This window comes from Mytilus edulis, chromosome 12 (genome assembly GCF_963676685.1).
Source record: "Mytilus edulis chromosome 12, xbMytEdul2.2, whole genome shotgun sequence".
NCBI classification, from domain to species: Eukaryota; Metazoa; Mollusca; class Bivalvia; order Mytilida; family Mytilidae; genus Mytilus; species Mytilus edulis.
Genome location: NC_092355.1, coordinates 18,463,031 through 18,481,155, shown reverse-complemented (window position 1 = coordinate 18,481,155; position 18,125 = coordinate 18,463,031). Strand labels below are relative to the sequence as shown.

At 30.6% G+C, this 18,125-nt stretch overlaps 1 protein-coding gene across 5 annotated transcripts in view; it reads right to left on the bottom strand.

The window, feature by feature from the left end:
- The window catches only part of LOC139497907 (potassium voltage-gated channel subfamily KQT member 1-like), a 144,261-nt gene that overhangs the window by 80,935 nt on the left and 45,201 nt on the right, over positions 1 to 18,125 (bottom strand). For 4 of the 5 annotated variants that reach the window (XM_071286146.1, XM_071286149.1, XM_071286151.1 and 1 more), the window contains exon 3: positions 11,197 to 11,845. In XM_071286146.1, coding sequence (XP_071142247.1) covers positions 11,197 to 11,618 — 422 coding nt within the window. In that variant the 5' untranslated portion in view covers positions 11,619 to 11,845. Of the gene's footprint in view, positions 1 to 11,196; positions 11,846 to 12,508; positions 12,648 to 18,125 lie in introns of those variants that run through there. The other variant, XM_071286147.1, reaches the window with a different exon arrangement.

Sequence of the window (18,125 nt, the reverse complement as noted above, 5' to 3'; positions counted from 1 at the left end):
CCTTTTTGTTCATAATTATATTAGTTATTAGTCTCGCTGTGGTCACCGAATCGTGATGGCGTCTATAAAATCTGATGTTCATATCTCGTTCCATAAAATAAAGTAATAACCCTGTTACAATGCATACGTAAGGCATTCATTCATCGTGTTTAATTAAAAATATTATAGGGTAAGTAGTTATGAAAGGTACCAGGATTAGAATTTAATACTCCAGACGCGCGTTTCGTCTACATAAGACTCATCAGTGACGATCAGATCAAAACAGTTGTAAAGCCAAACAAGTACAAAGTTGAAAAGCATTGATGACCTAAAATTCCAAAAAGTTGTACCAAATACGGCTAAGGTATTCTACTCCTCGGATAAGAAAATCCTTAGTTTTTCGAAAATTCCAAAGTTTTGTGACAGGAAATTTATAAAAATGACCATATAACTGATATTCATGTCAACACCTACGTGCGAACTACTGGGCTGGTGATACCCTCGGAGACGAAACATCCACCAGCAGTGGCATCGACCCAGTGGTGTAAATAGTTATCAAAGTTACCAGGATTATAATTTAATACGCAAGAAAGATTGATACTATCGTAACTACATTTTAAAGTTCAGTTTCTTATTAACAATTCATATACTAGTAACTAATGGAATAACAATTGTTTACGTAAATATGGCTATAAGAACGTCATGAAACAATTCATTTGTGCAAAATAAATACACAATCCGGCTGAAAATAGCTAGAATTATCTCTGATACATGACTTTCAATATCATCAATATGAAAACTAATTACAATATGTAGGATTAAATGTGTTTAGTATTATATAGGGATTATTATATAAAGATTATATTCGGATTCATACACGTCTAAGGTTATACGTTGCTTATTTCAGATGATCACAAATATCTAATATGAGGTCATTGGTATTCGAGTAAAATCTTTAATTTTTCTATATAAACAACTTATTAAATCCGACACAACGTCATTCGCGTTGAACCTTAAATTGTCCTATAGATACAACCCATAAAAAATCGACATAAGGTCAGTGGTATTCGAGTTGAAACTTATTTATATCTTTTGCGACAAAACGACAAAAGAAAATCCAATGTAATTAATATCAGCGCTTGAAATAACAAATATATACGTGAATATTCATAAAAGAATGCCATAAAACAATTCATAGGTGCTACACAAATATGCAATTAATGTGTTTAATACATTGTATTATACTAGGATAATTACAAAAATAATATATTAGTATTTATACATGTCTATAGTTATTTTCTCTTTTTACACGGACATAAAAATCCGACATTAGGTCGTTGGTATTCGTGTTGAACCACAAATTTTCCAATATATATTTAGTTTACAAATTATGAATATGACACCATTTGTTTCCAAGTTGAACTTTACATTTTTTTATATATACAACTAAAGATAATCCGACATTGGATCATTGATATTAGATCCAGTTGAACTACATAATATGCTACATTCTTTTAAATGACAATAGCAAATCCGATACAGCTACTACTGTACTGTTAGTTCCCGATGGTATCAATACTCAATATTCAGTACATCGGCATTTAAATGATTTAAAGCATACCGTCAATGATTCTCTATGGAACTTTTTAAAAATAATAAGGTTCCAACTCCCTCAGTCAAAGTTGACGTTAGATGAGTTTGGCTATCCTTCGTATGTTCCTTTTTTTGTCTAATGAGTATTTTGAAGAATTTGTACATCTTTGGGTTCTTCGGCTTGAGCATTTCTAATGACGGTTATCCCAGAGAAAGATACTTTGTAGTCACACAATATATAAAGTATCATTCATTATTTACAGCCCTTGGATGGTGTAAACTTCCAAACACAACGTGTATGGTGTAATGGTGTATGACATATGGTGCAATGGTGGAAGGTGTATGGTGCTATGGTGCTATGGTGCAATGGTGGAAGGTGTATGGTGCTATGGTGCTATGGTGCAATGGTGGAAGGTGTATGGTGCTATGGTGCTATGGTGTATGGTGTAAGGGGAATAGTGTAATGGTGTATGATGAATGGTGCGATCGAGAAAGGTGTAAATGATAGTGTACGACCTTTCATTGGTTGCAAACGAAGTTTTTTTATTTAATTTTTTCGGATTGTAAGCATAAACATAAGAAAAATCTTAATATTTAAGATTTAATTGCATTATGGGTAATTTCGGATCGTGTAGATAGTAGGGAATGGTATATGGTGTAAAGTGTAAGGTGTATGTTGCAAAGGTGTAACGTGTAGGGTGTAATGGTACAAGGTGTATGGTGTAATGGGGTATGGTGTATGGTGTAGTGGTGTATGGTGTTAGTGGGAAGTTTACACCATCCAAGGACTGTACGTTACTTGTCAACTTGAAACAAGAAGATCTTCGAAAAAGGAGGAGTTGAATTGAATAAAGTAAAACTTATTGATCTCACCACTTATAGTTTAACTTTGTATTGTTGAAAAAATCAAATATATGATTGGGTGATACGAATTGTAAAAGATGGAACTTTTTTTTTCAATTTATGATGGAGTACCTTTTACATGTTTTATAAAATTGACTGTGCCTGTGACAAGTGGGGAACCATCTAGTGGTCCGATGAGTCACTTAATACATTGTAGTAGAAACAGGCTGATTCAAATATAATTAGCAACTTTCAACGGAGGACATATTTATGGACAAATACGAGTTATAATTCTGGTAATGATGAATAATTTCACAGTCAGTTAATGTCTTACATGACTTATGCCATATATTAACCGGTGCTCACAAATGTTAAGACATTGATGTAATTAGATAGCACAAATGTATCAAAGGAGGTACTATAACTTCAGATCTGAGAAACAGATGAAATATACCCTAATTGTATATTTCATGAAATATTTGTTTTATATAGTCAAAAAGGGTTCTACTATTATCATCAGTTATCAGCCATCATTTGATATAAAATCAACTTAAATATTCTACATTCGAAATAGTGAAGTTATATACAATATATTAATTTTTTTTTGAAAAGATTGTAATACGTCCTTTTCCAAACAGTTTTGTTTGTTTACCTCTTTATGCGTGTGGGTGATTTGGATCGTCTGATTATTATCTCATCGAAGTTTATCTCGTATATCTGTTTATTCCTATGCATACCAAATTCTCATTTAATCAGTAAAAACTTGTATGGTTTATGTCTTAAACGACGTATGAAGGGAAACGTATTCAAATCTGAGCTTTTCAATTAAAAACGTAAACTGTTTTGTACAGACGACATATCGGAAGTGACAGTTCAGTGACACGAAGCCACAAAGTTAATTTTAAAACATTTCAAATAATGTAAAAATATTGCGTTTGTTTATGTTGTGGTGTTTTATGCTGCTGTCAGCAAAAAATAATAACATTGCAGTTAGATTTTTTCATTAACAGAGTATCCGGAAGATCATCGACCTTCTACGGAAAAACTAGAAGCCATTGTCAATTAGGATTGTAGTCAAACACAAGTAGTCAAGAATTTAAAATCTTGGAATTGGCATTCTATTGAGCAAAGTATATGAAAAAGTTAAATTTTCAGAAATACCTAACATAAAATTCCATTTCATTGACAACGTTGTGTGAATAAAACAAACAGACATTAATATGTTAATATGTCAAAAATAGGGGTACAGCAGTTAACATTCTGTTATACTAGTAATCTGTGTCATTAACTGCAAAGATCACGCGACCACATATATCTCTAAAATACTGAATAGTTGTAGCATCATGTGATGACAATTTATAAATAGATCATTGACCTTGATGTATTTAAGACCAATATAAGTAAAACATAAAACATGATTTTTTATCATTTTGAGTCATGCAATTACTAAAATGTACATATTTATATCCGGATTTGTTTTAAAGGAAGATCAGAAAATACTTCAAAGGAATCGTGCCGCGATATATGGTCTTCTTATATCAACAGATCATTCTTATGATAGCTTCGCTTGACAACTATTCAACTACACATGAAAACAATACGTCACAACTTATAGATACGATTCAGCATATAACATATCATGTTGTATTTGTCAACGTATAACAATAACTAGACGAGTACATGTATGGTAAAGTTTCAAACTCTTGAGGATAATGGGTTATTTCACTGTTTAAATAATAAAAAGAAAATAACAGCACGTTAATGGGTCAATTTGCATATAAAAAAACAAAAAAAGGACACATATAAGGGTATTTTTACACTGCTTTAACAGGAAAATATCGACATGTATATGTAAATTTACAATTTTCTAAGAAAGAAAATAACTGCACGTTTTTGAGTAACTTAACAATGTTTGAAAGGAAAAACAGGCAGTTTATGGGGAAATTAACATTACTTAAAAAGAAAAATAACGGCACGTATATGGTTACATATGCGTGGTTTTTAGTGAACGGTTTGGAAGACATTCTATTACACGTCATAAGAATGTATTAAGAAACAAATGCAATGATGAATGTTTGTTTACAAAAAGACAATGATTTCACTATAGCAGCAAAACACTTTTAAACCGAAATGAACTCTTTTAGGTCTTTAGATTTTTTAACATCCAGATATAATTTTTAGTTAAGACAGTTAAACATTTTTACTGAACCTTTGAAGTTAATTTTCGACTGCTGTTTCCTGTTTTTGGCATTCTTTGATACTTACACAATTCGCCGTTTCAGAATCTAATGCATCCTGGGTAATATTTTCAAAAGTGTACACCACAACGTCCTGATTGGTTAAAAATGTCATAAACAATGAAAATTTAACAAATGACGTGGCGTTATTTTCATTTTGGGGTACGAACAATGAAATGACCCATAGTCCTTTAGATTCTGAAACGGCTAATTGTCTCTTTACATTGTACCTTTTATTCTACGAATTATTTTCTGTTATTATGTTTCATCACTCTAATAGTTTCTTTTATTTATATTTCATCACGCAGTAATTTTCTATTTTTTCTAAATTTTCATAGTTGCTCTGATATCTGAACCTTTTCCTGACATTATCGTCTGTATGTTAAACAAAACGGATTTTAAAAATGACCAAGTATAAACCAAAGTGCAAATCACTATTGAATTTTTGTTCTCTAGTGCAATCGTAAAATCTAAACTGATCCTAAAATAACATTAAATACAGAAATAAAATTAAAAGAGAGTAATGATAAAACATATTTATGCAGGCACATTTTGCTTACACCATATCATCATTCCTCTAATAGATTCCATGTTGACGTTTTAATTATCCATGAATAATATAATGAAAATGTGCTGTTATTGAAATATTAAGAGATTATTAGAAAATGCCAATAAATTACTTTTAAATTACGTAATAACTTGCATGTTGCTTTTCATCAATCTAGTTTTTACCAACATCTTGTGGTTTTAGCTATTAGGAATGTTATTGCCTCTTTCGTTTACCTTGATTTTTTTATATAAAATTATCAAAGAACATTCAGTAAGTAATCATTTGACGAGAATAATTAAAGTATGTTTTAGTATGAATTTATTTAACTACCATTCTCGTTGCACAGGTTAAAGAAATGATTCCAAAGTGTTATCTCTCAGGTCTCAATACATGTAATAATAAATCAACTGTTTGCAAACCTTTGAATTTTTCCGAAATACATAGAATTTTTACCTAGGTTATAGATTATCTGATGTTGGCTGTTTAACGACATTTCTCGTAATAATCGGTTCCCACCTAGCTTTTTTAAAATTCTGTTTTCGAGCGTCACTTATGTGATTGTGTAGACGAAACGCACGTCTAACGTACACAATTTAAAGTCTGGTATCTATGATGAGTTTATCTGTCGTGCAATGCGTATCAACTACCAAAAGGACACTTGACTAATTGTTTTTTCAGTAACAATGGTGTCTTCTTCTTTTCGTTTAATATTTTTATTGTGGTTGCATCAGTGAATTCTAATCTACGCGGCCTTGTATTTATTTATTTTTTCGATAAAAATGTAATAGTGGTTTGATCTGATTTAATTTTGTCAACGTCCATATTCAGTATATCTAAATTTAACTATTTGTAATATTCTTTATTATGTAATTAACTAGTACATATAATTAACGAGCTATTAATTATGATGCTAGTATATTGTATTTTGAATTGCGTTATTATCTTGTCCTAGATAACAATGTATCTATAATATATCGCAAATTAGACGTTGACTAACCAAGTATAAAACGTGTGTAAATGTGTTTCAATGTTGGAGATACTATCTTTCAGTGGGTTGATATCCCTGTATTATTTGTGTAAAATACACTTTGTACAATCCTCTTTGAGAAGTACTTAGTAGACACGTTATAAAAAGAGTTTCATTTTTGATACTACTTTTGGATAGGGGCCACATTTGTAGCAGGATCTGCTTACCCTAAGGAAGCACCGGAGATCATCCAACATTTTAAGATTGGACTTCGTTTCTAATATTTAGCTTTCTATAGTGTGGTTTGTGACTTGTTTGTCTTTTCGTAGTTTTTATATTTTTCCACTGCATTGTCAGTTTGTTCTCGACTTGAATTCTAAAATCTTTTTTGTATCCTCTATTTCTATTAGTTACATGACAAATAGACAACATACAAGTGAATAAAAGCTTGTACGTCAGATATATGTTCAAAATGAAACAAACAAGTTATTGTTAATAGATATAGGAAGATGAAGTATGAATGCCAATGAGACAACACTCCATCCAAATAACATTTTATAAAAGTAAACCATTATAGGTCAAGGTACGGCCTTCAACACGGAGCCTTTGCTCACATCGAACAGCAAGTTATAAAGGGCACCACAAATTACTAATGTAAAACCATTCAAACGGGAAAACCACGGTCGAATCTATATAAAAACGAGAAACGAGAAACACGTATGAACCACATAAACAGACGACAACCACTAAACATCAGATTCCTGATTCCAAACAATTGCAGCGGAATTAAACGTTTTAATGGTACCAAACCTTCTCCCTTTTTCTGAAACAATATTATAACATCACAACATAGAAAGCCCATCATATCTATTCAGAAAAAAAACTACCTACACCTTCATGTATTATGAGCGGTTACTGCATATAATAATTAATTTTTCCAACCAATACTTAGCACAAAAATATTATACCAGTAGCTTTCAAGTTTCGTTGATATTTTTTTATCAGTCATATGTAATAGACGTCCGGCAGCGGGTTCGATTCGCAGTGACGGCAATTGAACTAAAAAATTATATCAATAAATAAAATAATAAGACAAGATTGCCAAGTCTTACTTAATGAATTAAGACAAACAAAAGAAAAATTATTTGGTGAATATATTGCAGCCTTGCATTCAAAAACGATTGATTCTTGAAACATAAACAATTGCACACGAAAAGGTTGATATTACACCAACGGTTTTTTTTATTGGGTCATTTTTTTTTCTGTGACAAACTCACCTAAATTGATACCTGTGTAAACTTTTATACATACTCAATACATATATTTATTAGTTAACTTTTCAATATAAGCGGGAAGTTTGGCTTGTTTTTGTACCAATTCAGTGTTTCTGTTGTTCAGTTATTTTCCTCTTATAGTTGATGTGTTTCCATCGGTTTTGTTTTGTGACCCAGATTTGTTTAAGTTAGGTTTATAACTTTTGAACAGCGGTATACCACTATGCCTATATGTATGCTCTAATATTGTATAAAAAGAATTTTAATGTAAAGAGGACATATACAAAGTTAATGTATATTTGTAAACAAATCAGTTATTAATCTCAACGCAAAATTAAAGCACCAGTAGTTAACCGACATTCAAAGACAGTATTCATTTCGCGTGGTTATAATTTCGAATTCTAATATTTACATACGCATGATATACTATTCTTATAGTGTCGTTTTAGTATTAATCGGTTCAATTAATTATACAATTTATTTAAATGCACGTCAATGTATCTTAGTGCATCTGTCAAAACTCGAAGAATCTAAGCCAATTTATATCCCTTTTCATAAAATTCATTACAACATTATTCGATATTATTTTGACTAATCTAATATCTTGAAGGCTAGAATGACATTCGTAGATTTACATCTGACATCACTAGCTTTAGTGATGCTAGTAAGCGGAAATTGAATGTGTTATATCAAATTAATTGAGGCATTTCAAATGTATTCAGAGCAAATGTCAATTTGTATGGCCTTTACATATTTTTTTGTATTATTTAAAGTGTCGTGATGACAAAGAATTCTTAAAAGCTGCTACGTAAATTAATTAAAAAAATACCAAAAATTATTATTGTCGTTTAAGATGAAAGCTTTGGTAAAGAAATTATTTCTTTAATTAGTGATACGTTTGCTATGTTTAAAACAGATAATTAAAATTGTTTTAAATAAAGAAATATATCTCTCTTGTGCAAGGTTCTGATTACATTAGCTATATGTATGTGTTTGGCTTTATCCGCTCTCTAACGTATGTAACAAATTTTGAATATTCACATACTTGTACTTCGAACATCACTGAGGACACATTAATTGTCGAAATTCACATCTGGCGCATTACAATAGGTGTGTCTAAAGTTATTATAAGAAATGCTTTATATGCAGTTTTGTACAGAAATAAGAAAATAATCGGTTTTTGCTCTTCGGTTTTACTTAAAAGCTTCAAACAATTTATGAAAATGATTTCTAGATTTGCCCGAATAAGAGCTATTTAAACTTAAACAGATGGATATGCTACATAGAACAGTTCTATAACCAAAGGAACACAAAACGTGATATGTAGAGTAACATTAAAAGTTCCCAATCTATATGGAGAGAAATCGTAATGATCATGACTAGTAAAAAACAATGTCGTCCTCTTTGCTCAAACATACACTTTTACTAGCCGCCAATTAATTACTAACACGTTACAGTTTAAGGTTTAAATCAATGTTTCATTATCGAGGTAGCCCTTATTATGACTTCTAGGTGTCATTTAGCTAACAATTAAGATACTCAGCAATAAAACATGTAATACACATATAACACATAATTGTTTATATGAATGACACTCACGTGTCACACTTCCCCATAATCCAGTCACTCCGGATTGTTCTTTTATTGCAGATTATAAGAGTTTTGTTAATTGATTGGAAAGCAACAAAGTTTCAAAATTAGGTTACACCTTTTAAATTTAGCTCAGAGTAATATGGTTTTATAATGTTATAGCTTTCTTACCCTTTCTTCACTCTATTCATTTATCGCTAAAGTACCAACATATTCAAGACAGTAAACGTAATGAATTCATCGAAATTGTCACGTAAAAGCTGCAGAGGAAGGAGGTGAACAAGTCGACTACATTTGTTTAGTACTGTGGATTCATCTCTTTTCGTGGGTATCAATTTTCGTGGATTGAGGAAAACATTTTCGTGGGTATCAATTTTCGTGGATTGAGGAAAACATTTTCGTGGGTATCAATTTTCGTGGATTGAGGAAAACATTTTCGTGGGTATCAATTTTCGTGGATTGAGGAAAACATTTTCGTGGGTATCAATTTTCGTGGATTGAGGAAAACATTTTCGTGGGTATCAATTTTCGTGGATTGAGGAAAACATTTTCGTGGGTATCAATTTTCGTGGATTGAGGAAAACATTTTCGTGGGTATCAATTTTCGTGGATTGAGGAAAACATTTTCGTGGGTATTTGATTTTGTTGTTTGGCCAATATCTACATACAAAGCCTTTAGAAATTTTGATTTTCGTTGAACATTTGAATTCTTGGTTAACATGTACCCATGCCAAATTGGTATCCAACTGATAATAATGAATTCACAGTAGAAGAAGAGATAATTGGTAACTGAAAACACCTAGGGGTAAACTTTATAATGTAAAAGAAAGGCGAAAGATACCAACATGTACATTCAAACTCATAAGGTGGTACCTAACACTACAGGGAGATAACTCTGTAAAGTCAGCTTAACGTTTTAATTACGTTGTGTTGTAAAGGGAATATTAAGCTTCTCAATGATCAAAATTTGTGTTTGTCAAACTGCTTTATAACCAGTGTAATTTTTCTGACAAAACGGTTGATTAAAATGTTTTGAAATTTTTATATTTTCGTTAAAGGGTCAAAGTAAATACTTTGACAAAATTTTATAAAAATTAAACGAGCCAAATTAATTTTAGTGAAAGTGTTTGGTACCACCTTAATTTAAAAAGTTCTTAATGTCGTTCAATTTCATAAATCTTTTGTTGATAACATCATATGTCCAATGAAATACATACTGCAAGCGATGCAGAATTACAAATGTTTATACTTCATGTCATAATGAATATGATGCTTACATTGAAACTTTTAACATTAACTTCCAATCGCACATGCATGTGTAAACGTCTTATAATAATGAATATAATGTTATCATTGAAACTTTAACATCAACTTTCAATTGCACAAGAGTCAGTTAATTTGCATATTTAAACGTCTTATAATAATGAATATAATGTTATCATTGAAACTTAAACATCAGCTTCCAATCGCACAAGAGTCAGTTAATTTGCATGTGTATACTTCTTATAATAATGACTATAATGTTAACATTGCAACTTTAACATCAACTTCCAATCGCACAGGAGTCAGTTGCACTGATGTGGAATCTTAATTACTTTACAAGAACCATTTAGGTGCATTCAAGATATATGCACTAGATAATCTTTATATGTATTCAATATAAAAAGACAAAAAATGTCTCGCAAACATTTTAGATGTGTAATCTCTTTTTCAGTGCTTTTATGCATATCCTGAATTTATAATAAAATTTCGTATAATTCTATAGTGATACACAGTACAAATGTAATTTTTGAAAATATGCCATTAAAGCAAGTATAAATTTCAACAAGAACTGTTGGTGTACTTTTTATCTACTTTTCTCTGTGAACTTTGCTTTTCTCTATATTGAAAACAGAAATAAAGTACAGCATATGTTGAGAACAAATTTTGAAAACAGTTAAATTCACCAATATCAGTTGCCTAAAACTTACTTAAATGCAATTACATGAGTAGCAAATTTTTCAAGTCTAACTGGAACCTCATCTGTGTTTCTTAATATAAGTGTTTTGACATTAAAAGGGGTCGGTGTAAGATTTCCCTAAAATCAGTTAATAATACCAATGACATAAGAAACGCAATGAGAAAACATTTCTAACTACATGCAAATATAACTAAAGTACTTACATAGCTATATGGTAAATAACTGATGCCCATAATTTTGGTCTTTCAAGAAAATTATAAATTCGTGCTTGTAATCTCCGAACACGTGCATCTTTCCTGTGGGCACGGTAATTTAGAGGTTTTCCGAGTAAAGACATTCGTGGTTCCGCATACCTTTTACTGCAAAGACCACGTTTTGATAATCCTGTAAGATCCTTTTCTATATCGCTTCGTCTAATGCTATTATTTTCTGTATCGATGTCTACATCCATGAAATCGAATTTTAATTTCCTACTCTGTTCGTGCTTTGGTGAGTAAAGGAGATCATCCGAATCACTAGAGTGATTAATAAATTTCCATTCTGAAGTGTCATTACAGTCGTCATGATGGCCCTGATCCGCCACGCTAATAGTCAGTTTAACGTTTGACTTCCGAGTCATAGTCATTTCTGCTCTTGTAACGAGTAATGACTATAAATCATGGAAATTCAATATAAAAAATGAGGAATGGATGTAACATAAACACTTTTACAAATCGCTCCATTTCCAAATCAAATCAAATTATAATGGTATCGTTGTCATCATGTATGCCGTGGAAAATCCATTCAATATCTAAAGTTAATACAATTTTAATATGTTTCATCATATGATCATGGATCGTACCGTTTATCCATCTGAAAGAAAAATAATTAAAATATTTCAAATGGTCATAAAGAATATTATCAAGGGTAAAATAATTATTGTTTAACACGCAACAAATAATTGATAAAATATTTCTAGCACTGTAACATCATTTTTGTTAAGCCAACACCATTTATCATAGCACATATTAATTTGTATCGTATCTTGATCATCTGAAACATGCGCACTTCATTTTAGTGACAATGAAACATATTCTCCTGTGAAAATATTTTATTTCAAATATTTTGGCCACGAACATCACTGAAGAGACATGTATTGTCGAAATGCGCATCTGGTGCAGGAAAATTGATAACCGTTAATATCGCATACAGTGGATTAATTTATTTTTGTGGGTATTAATTTTTGTGGATTGAGGAAAACTTTCATTTCCGTGGTTATTTGATTTTATGGTTTTACTAATCTGTGCATACAAAGCCTGTTAAATTTGTGACTCGTTGAACATTTGAATTCTTGGTTTACTTGTACCCACGACAATTGGTATCCAACAAATAATAATGGATCTATAGTAGTTTTGAATGATTTGCACATCTTTTAAAGTGACATGATTTAATCTAAATTTCCGGCAATATAAATTTTGCATTTGTTTTTAACAAAGCTGGGTGACAAAACTGCTAAACAAGGCGGCACAAAAATACCTTCTATAATCCATCGAGTAGTGAAGACACGTACCAATGTAAAACGTTAATTGTGTTCATCAGTTTCAACATTATTTATTCAATATCAAAACTTCATGACGATTTAAAAACAATAAATCTGCATTCCTTCCATCCAACACTCGTTTTTAACTGTTCAATAAATGTTTTGAATATTACCCATAAGCATGCAGTAGATAATTCCACGTAGATATTACATACACATAAAATAACGGTAAATTCCAATAATTAACTTCTGTTATTGCACTTTCCAATAAAATAAATTCACAGAATAAGCTTAGCTGTATAATAGTAATTTTGAAATAATTGTTTAATTTCGCTTCAATTATTGTTTATAATTAATATATGCACTACAATATCAACATTCAAGAGAAAAGCTTTAAAAATGTTTATACTTATTATATGCATTACAGTAGCAACATCTAAGAGACAATTAATCAACAGGTATATACTACATTTATATGCTACATCCTCATTAGATTCATATTCTAATCATAATATGAAAATAATTGAAAGTGTAGGAAACAGTGTGTCTCATTAATCAGATAGAGAGTGCTGAACAAGTAATTTTGTCAATAGTAATTTGCATGAACAAGGTTAGACAAATAGCAAAAATGAATAGTAAACAGATTAATAGTTAGGATTACAAATATTAAACATAATATGCAAATCCACGTGGTAGTGAGAAATAGAAGAAATATTGGTTTGATAAGTGGAAAATCGTATTTGTAATCTTAATTATACCAAAACAATCAAGGGAAACAAGTAAAGATGCCAATTGATATGCATGTATAATAATATGATATAGTTTAACTGTTATCACTACTGAATAGAGAACTTAAATAAATATACAGTCCTTTCGGATATAGAAAGTTTACTGTAAAGTACCACCTTAACTGACGTGTCAAACTAAAAACATTTGCTTTTAAAGGCTCGTTTGGTATAAAACAAAAAGTTCTTGATTTTTCTACTACTTAATCATCTGAGTACACATCTTCTTTACTTATAGGGTTGTCTAAAAGCGTTGTAAGTAGTATGATTTGTTTTTCAAAGAAAGATTACAATACTATAGTATGACCTAATAATTAATATATTTACAAAACATAAGAGTTACTATTGATTATGGATAACTATCTTTCCATATGAACAGTGAATAGGACCATGTTATCTAGTAACATGTGGTTATCTGTCAACTTGTATAATTTTTTTTTTTTTTCTTCATGAATTTACATTTTATTTTTTTTATTTTTATTTTTTTTCTTCATGAATTTACAGGTATCAACATATATTTATCTTGTGGCACAATAATCAAGCAAGTGAAATAAATAAACATAACAATCATTCTATGAACTAACACTGAGAAGATATATGGATTAAGTATAGTAATAATTTCATTAATATAATTATAATATTAATAGTAGTGCAAGAAATATATGAACATGCATATCGTATGGTATAACACATGTAACAGTAAATACAAGTAATTTCAAATACTCATATAGACACATGTTTACACATTTACCTCATTTACGTTTTAACTAATGACCTTATCCCAACTTGTATTATTACTATCTGGATATTTGTGGTAAATAAAAAACATATTACGTCTCTTTATTGTTTTTCCTCATCTTAATAACAATTCTGCAGCTTGAAATAATTGGTTTCTGCATTGCTACTTTAAGTCCTGTCTTACGTTATCTCTTCCACGTTAATAAACAAAAGGTCAGTCACACTTATCAGTCGAAAATAAAATTGACAGCGCCATTGCAAATAAAAGACTAAATGACAAACAACTGTAACTTAACATACCGGTAGGTACCATATTTATCAGATTATTATCAGTTGACAAATATATCTTGTTTCTCTTATATTTTAAAGCTAAATGTAAGGTCATATACAGTTCAATAATGTATTATTATATTTTCGTTGTTAATCTTGAGTACTTTATGTATCTATGAGTTACACAATTAGAGGTCAATGTGCATTATGGAAACTGGCTTGTCATATTTTAGATTTTTTGTCAGATTTTCGGAATCCTCTGGTTTTATCCATTTGAATGCCTTCAAAAAATTGTCCGGAGACCCCCATTTTTCTTTTTGTAAATCATTTACATGTATAATGATAAGCCATCTGTAAAGGTCTTATAAAATTTTAATTACTTTTAACAGTTTTTAAGAACTTCAACTTGTCAATGATAAAGCTATGAAAAGTCAAGAGAGAATATTTTCCCTCAAAAATTGCAATGGCAAATATCTCGAAAACAAGCACGGTGACTTATATGTTTTTTCTTTGCTCTTTGGATTCCTTTATTAATCCCCTATCTGTATAAACTAGTGTTTTGAAAAGTTTATAAATTTGATACTGAGAAGCGAACTCCATTAAGGATAGAATAGTTAATTTTTCTACGTCTGGAAAGGCGATAACAGTAGGATTAATCACACCAATCGTATTATATTAGATATTTTATAGTGTAAATATCTTAAAATAATTAATATCGAAAAGCTTACACTAAATTTCACATGAATAAAATCTGAATAGTTATCTACATCGATGTTAGAACTATGCATAAGTAATAACCATAATTATTTGATTTGCACTATAGAGAAAGTGCAAGATACTTCTCATTTAAATGTAGAAATGATTTGTGCAAAATGTTAAGAATGTTTGCACTTGGTTAATTTAAATAAACATCAATATTAATAAGAGATAACGTAACAAACCTAGTTAAACCTAACATGAACTAATTTCAAAGTAATCTTTCCTCTAAATTTTCTTGAGGGTTGGTATGATTTATTTCTTTAGTTCCATCCTCACATATAAATCTTTGTTAACTTCCAATCAACAGCTGGTTATGATTTACTGCACGTGAAGTTGATTAATGACCTTTTTCAGAGATCTCCATAAATGTTTTGTTTTCACTATTACGTCAGAAACTTATTTAAATTCATGTATTTGAACTAACGTATTCATTTCACGCAGTGTTTTTCTAAGGATATATATATAGGCAAGCTGTTGCTCATATCTGAAAATCAATTACAAGTTCTCAAAGTGAGGCTATTTAGAAGTTTTGCTGTAAAGCACTTAATAAAAAAAATTGAAAACCTTTACTTATATGTTTTAAATTTAAATGGAAATGAGAAATGTTTTAAGGAGACAACAACCTGCCAAAAAGATCAGTCAGAAAACATTCCTAGGTCACATATGGTTCTTTAACACAGTGAATCTCATTAAGACCATTTAACAACAATACAATATAGCAATTATGTGTGCACATATAAAAGAGGGGCGAAAGATACTAGAGTGACATTCAAACTTATAGATCGAAAACAAACCTTACATCTCCATGACTATTACAAAAAAAGTCAAAGAAAATATAGCCTAAGGAGCACGAACCCAACCAAAAACCGGGGTCATCTAAGAGACGGTTGAGGTGGTTTTTTAGAAATTTCTAGTAAAATATGATTTATATTTCAAGGACCAAATTTGTTGCCTAATCAAACATTTTGGTCTGTCTTAACAAAGCATTATCGTGGATTTAGAGTGTAGAATTTTGGAAAACCTTGTTGTTGAAGACAATCATTTTACAAAAGAATTCCTGGCATCATTCAACAGAAAAAACTACCCTTCATACTTTTTAACAACATTACATGAACTACAATATACATGTTATTGAAGTCTGGAGCTGGCATGTCAGTTAACTGCTAGTAGTCTGTTGTTATTTATGTATTATTGTCATTTTGTTTATTTTCTTTGGTTAAATCTTCTGACATCAGACTCGGACTTCTCTTGAACTGAATTTTAATTTGCGTATTGTTATGCGTTTACTTTTCTACATTGGCTAGAGGTATAGGAGGAGGGTTGAGATCTCACAAACATGTTTAACCCCGCCGCATTTTTGCGCCTGTCCCAAGTCGGGAGCATCTGGCCTTTGTTAGTCTTGTATTATTTTAATTTTCGTTTCTTGTATACAATTTGGAAATTAGTATGGCGTTCATTATCACTGAACTAGTATATATTTGTTTAGGGGCCAGCTGAAGGACGCCTCCGGGTGCGGGAATTTTTCGCTACATTGAAGACCTGTTGGTGACCTTCTGCTGTTGTTTTTTCTATGGTCGGGTTGTTGTCTCTTTGGCACCTTCCCCATTTCCATTCTCAATTTTATTTGCTTTAAAGACAAATGTTAGTGTGAACAATAAATCTTTAAGTTACAGATACATTAATACTGATAAAAAATAACCCTTAAAATAGATTAAAGGCGATGACAATATCAACAAAAAACGATTATAGCACTATGAAGTGATAATTGGCATGAGAAAATTGAATAAAAATGTTAACACAGAAATTTTCCAACCAATCAGGTAATACATTATGTAAATGAAAACAAATGACTTTCCTTTTACGACCTTGGATATAATTTGTTTACAGGTGTTTCGAGACCTTGGTTATCAAAAATAAGGCTTACAGAAATATTCGCTTGATTTCATTAAAATAAATTAAACCTTGAACCTACATTTCATTACGATTCAAGTTGACTTCTTAAATGCGTATATCATAGTTCGACTTAACACTGTTACTATAAAAATGAAGATATGGTATGAATTCCAATGAAACATCTCTTCACAAGAGACAAAGTGACACATAGATTAACACTTCTAGGTCACCGTGCAACCTTCAACAATGAGTACAGCCCATACCATATAGACAGCTATAAAAGGCCCCGAAATGACAAATGTAAAACAATGTATACGACATAACTAACGGTCTAATTCATGTAAAACAAAAATACGAAAAAAAATATGTAAAACATCAACAAACACTTAGATATGAGTGCTAGTGCATCTATATGTTCAATGAAACCTGTATAATCGAATACAATCAAATCAAGACTTTCCAGGATTTGACTATGATTTAGATCCGTTTTGTTTTGATATGCTCGTCCAACAATTTCATTTTAAGTTTGGTTTTTGATTTTCAGATATTTAGGCCTCGAGCATCAATGAATCGACGAAAAACGTTGCAATGCGCATATGGTGCATAACTATTGATATTAGTATTCATCAAAACTAGTCTATTGAAATTATTTCTTCCAGATGAAAAGATGCCTCAATTATGAGCGTCATTGAATGTATTAATACTTTAAGGTGGTTCCCAACACTTTCACTAAAATTAATTTGGCTCGTTTAATTTTTATAAAATTTTGTCAAAGTATTTACTTTGACACTTTAAAAAAAATATAAAAATTAAAAAAAAAATTGAACCAACCGTTTTGTCAGAAAAAATACACTGGTTATATAGCAATTTGACAAACACAAATTTTGATCATTAAGAAGCTTAATATTCCTTTTACAACACAACGTAATTGAAACGTTAAGCCGACTTTACAGAGTTATCTCCCTGTAGTGTTAGGTACCACCTTAAACGTTCAATGAAAGTCATTTTATTTCTCAATCAAATTGAACATATCATATTATATGAAACCTTTAAAAAGGAGATAAAAAACAACACATCCAAAAACTCACTACAAAAAGTAGGAAATATAAATTTTTAGAATAAATCAAAATTATGTTTACGGACAGATTGAGAAACTCATTGATGTGAA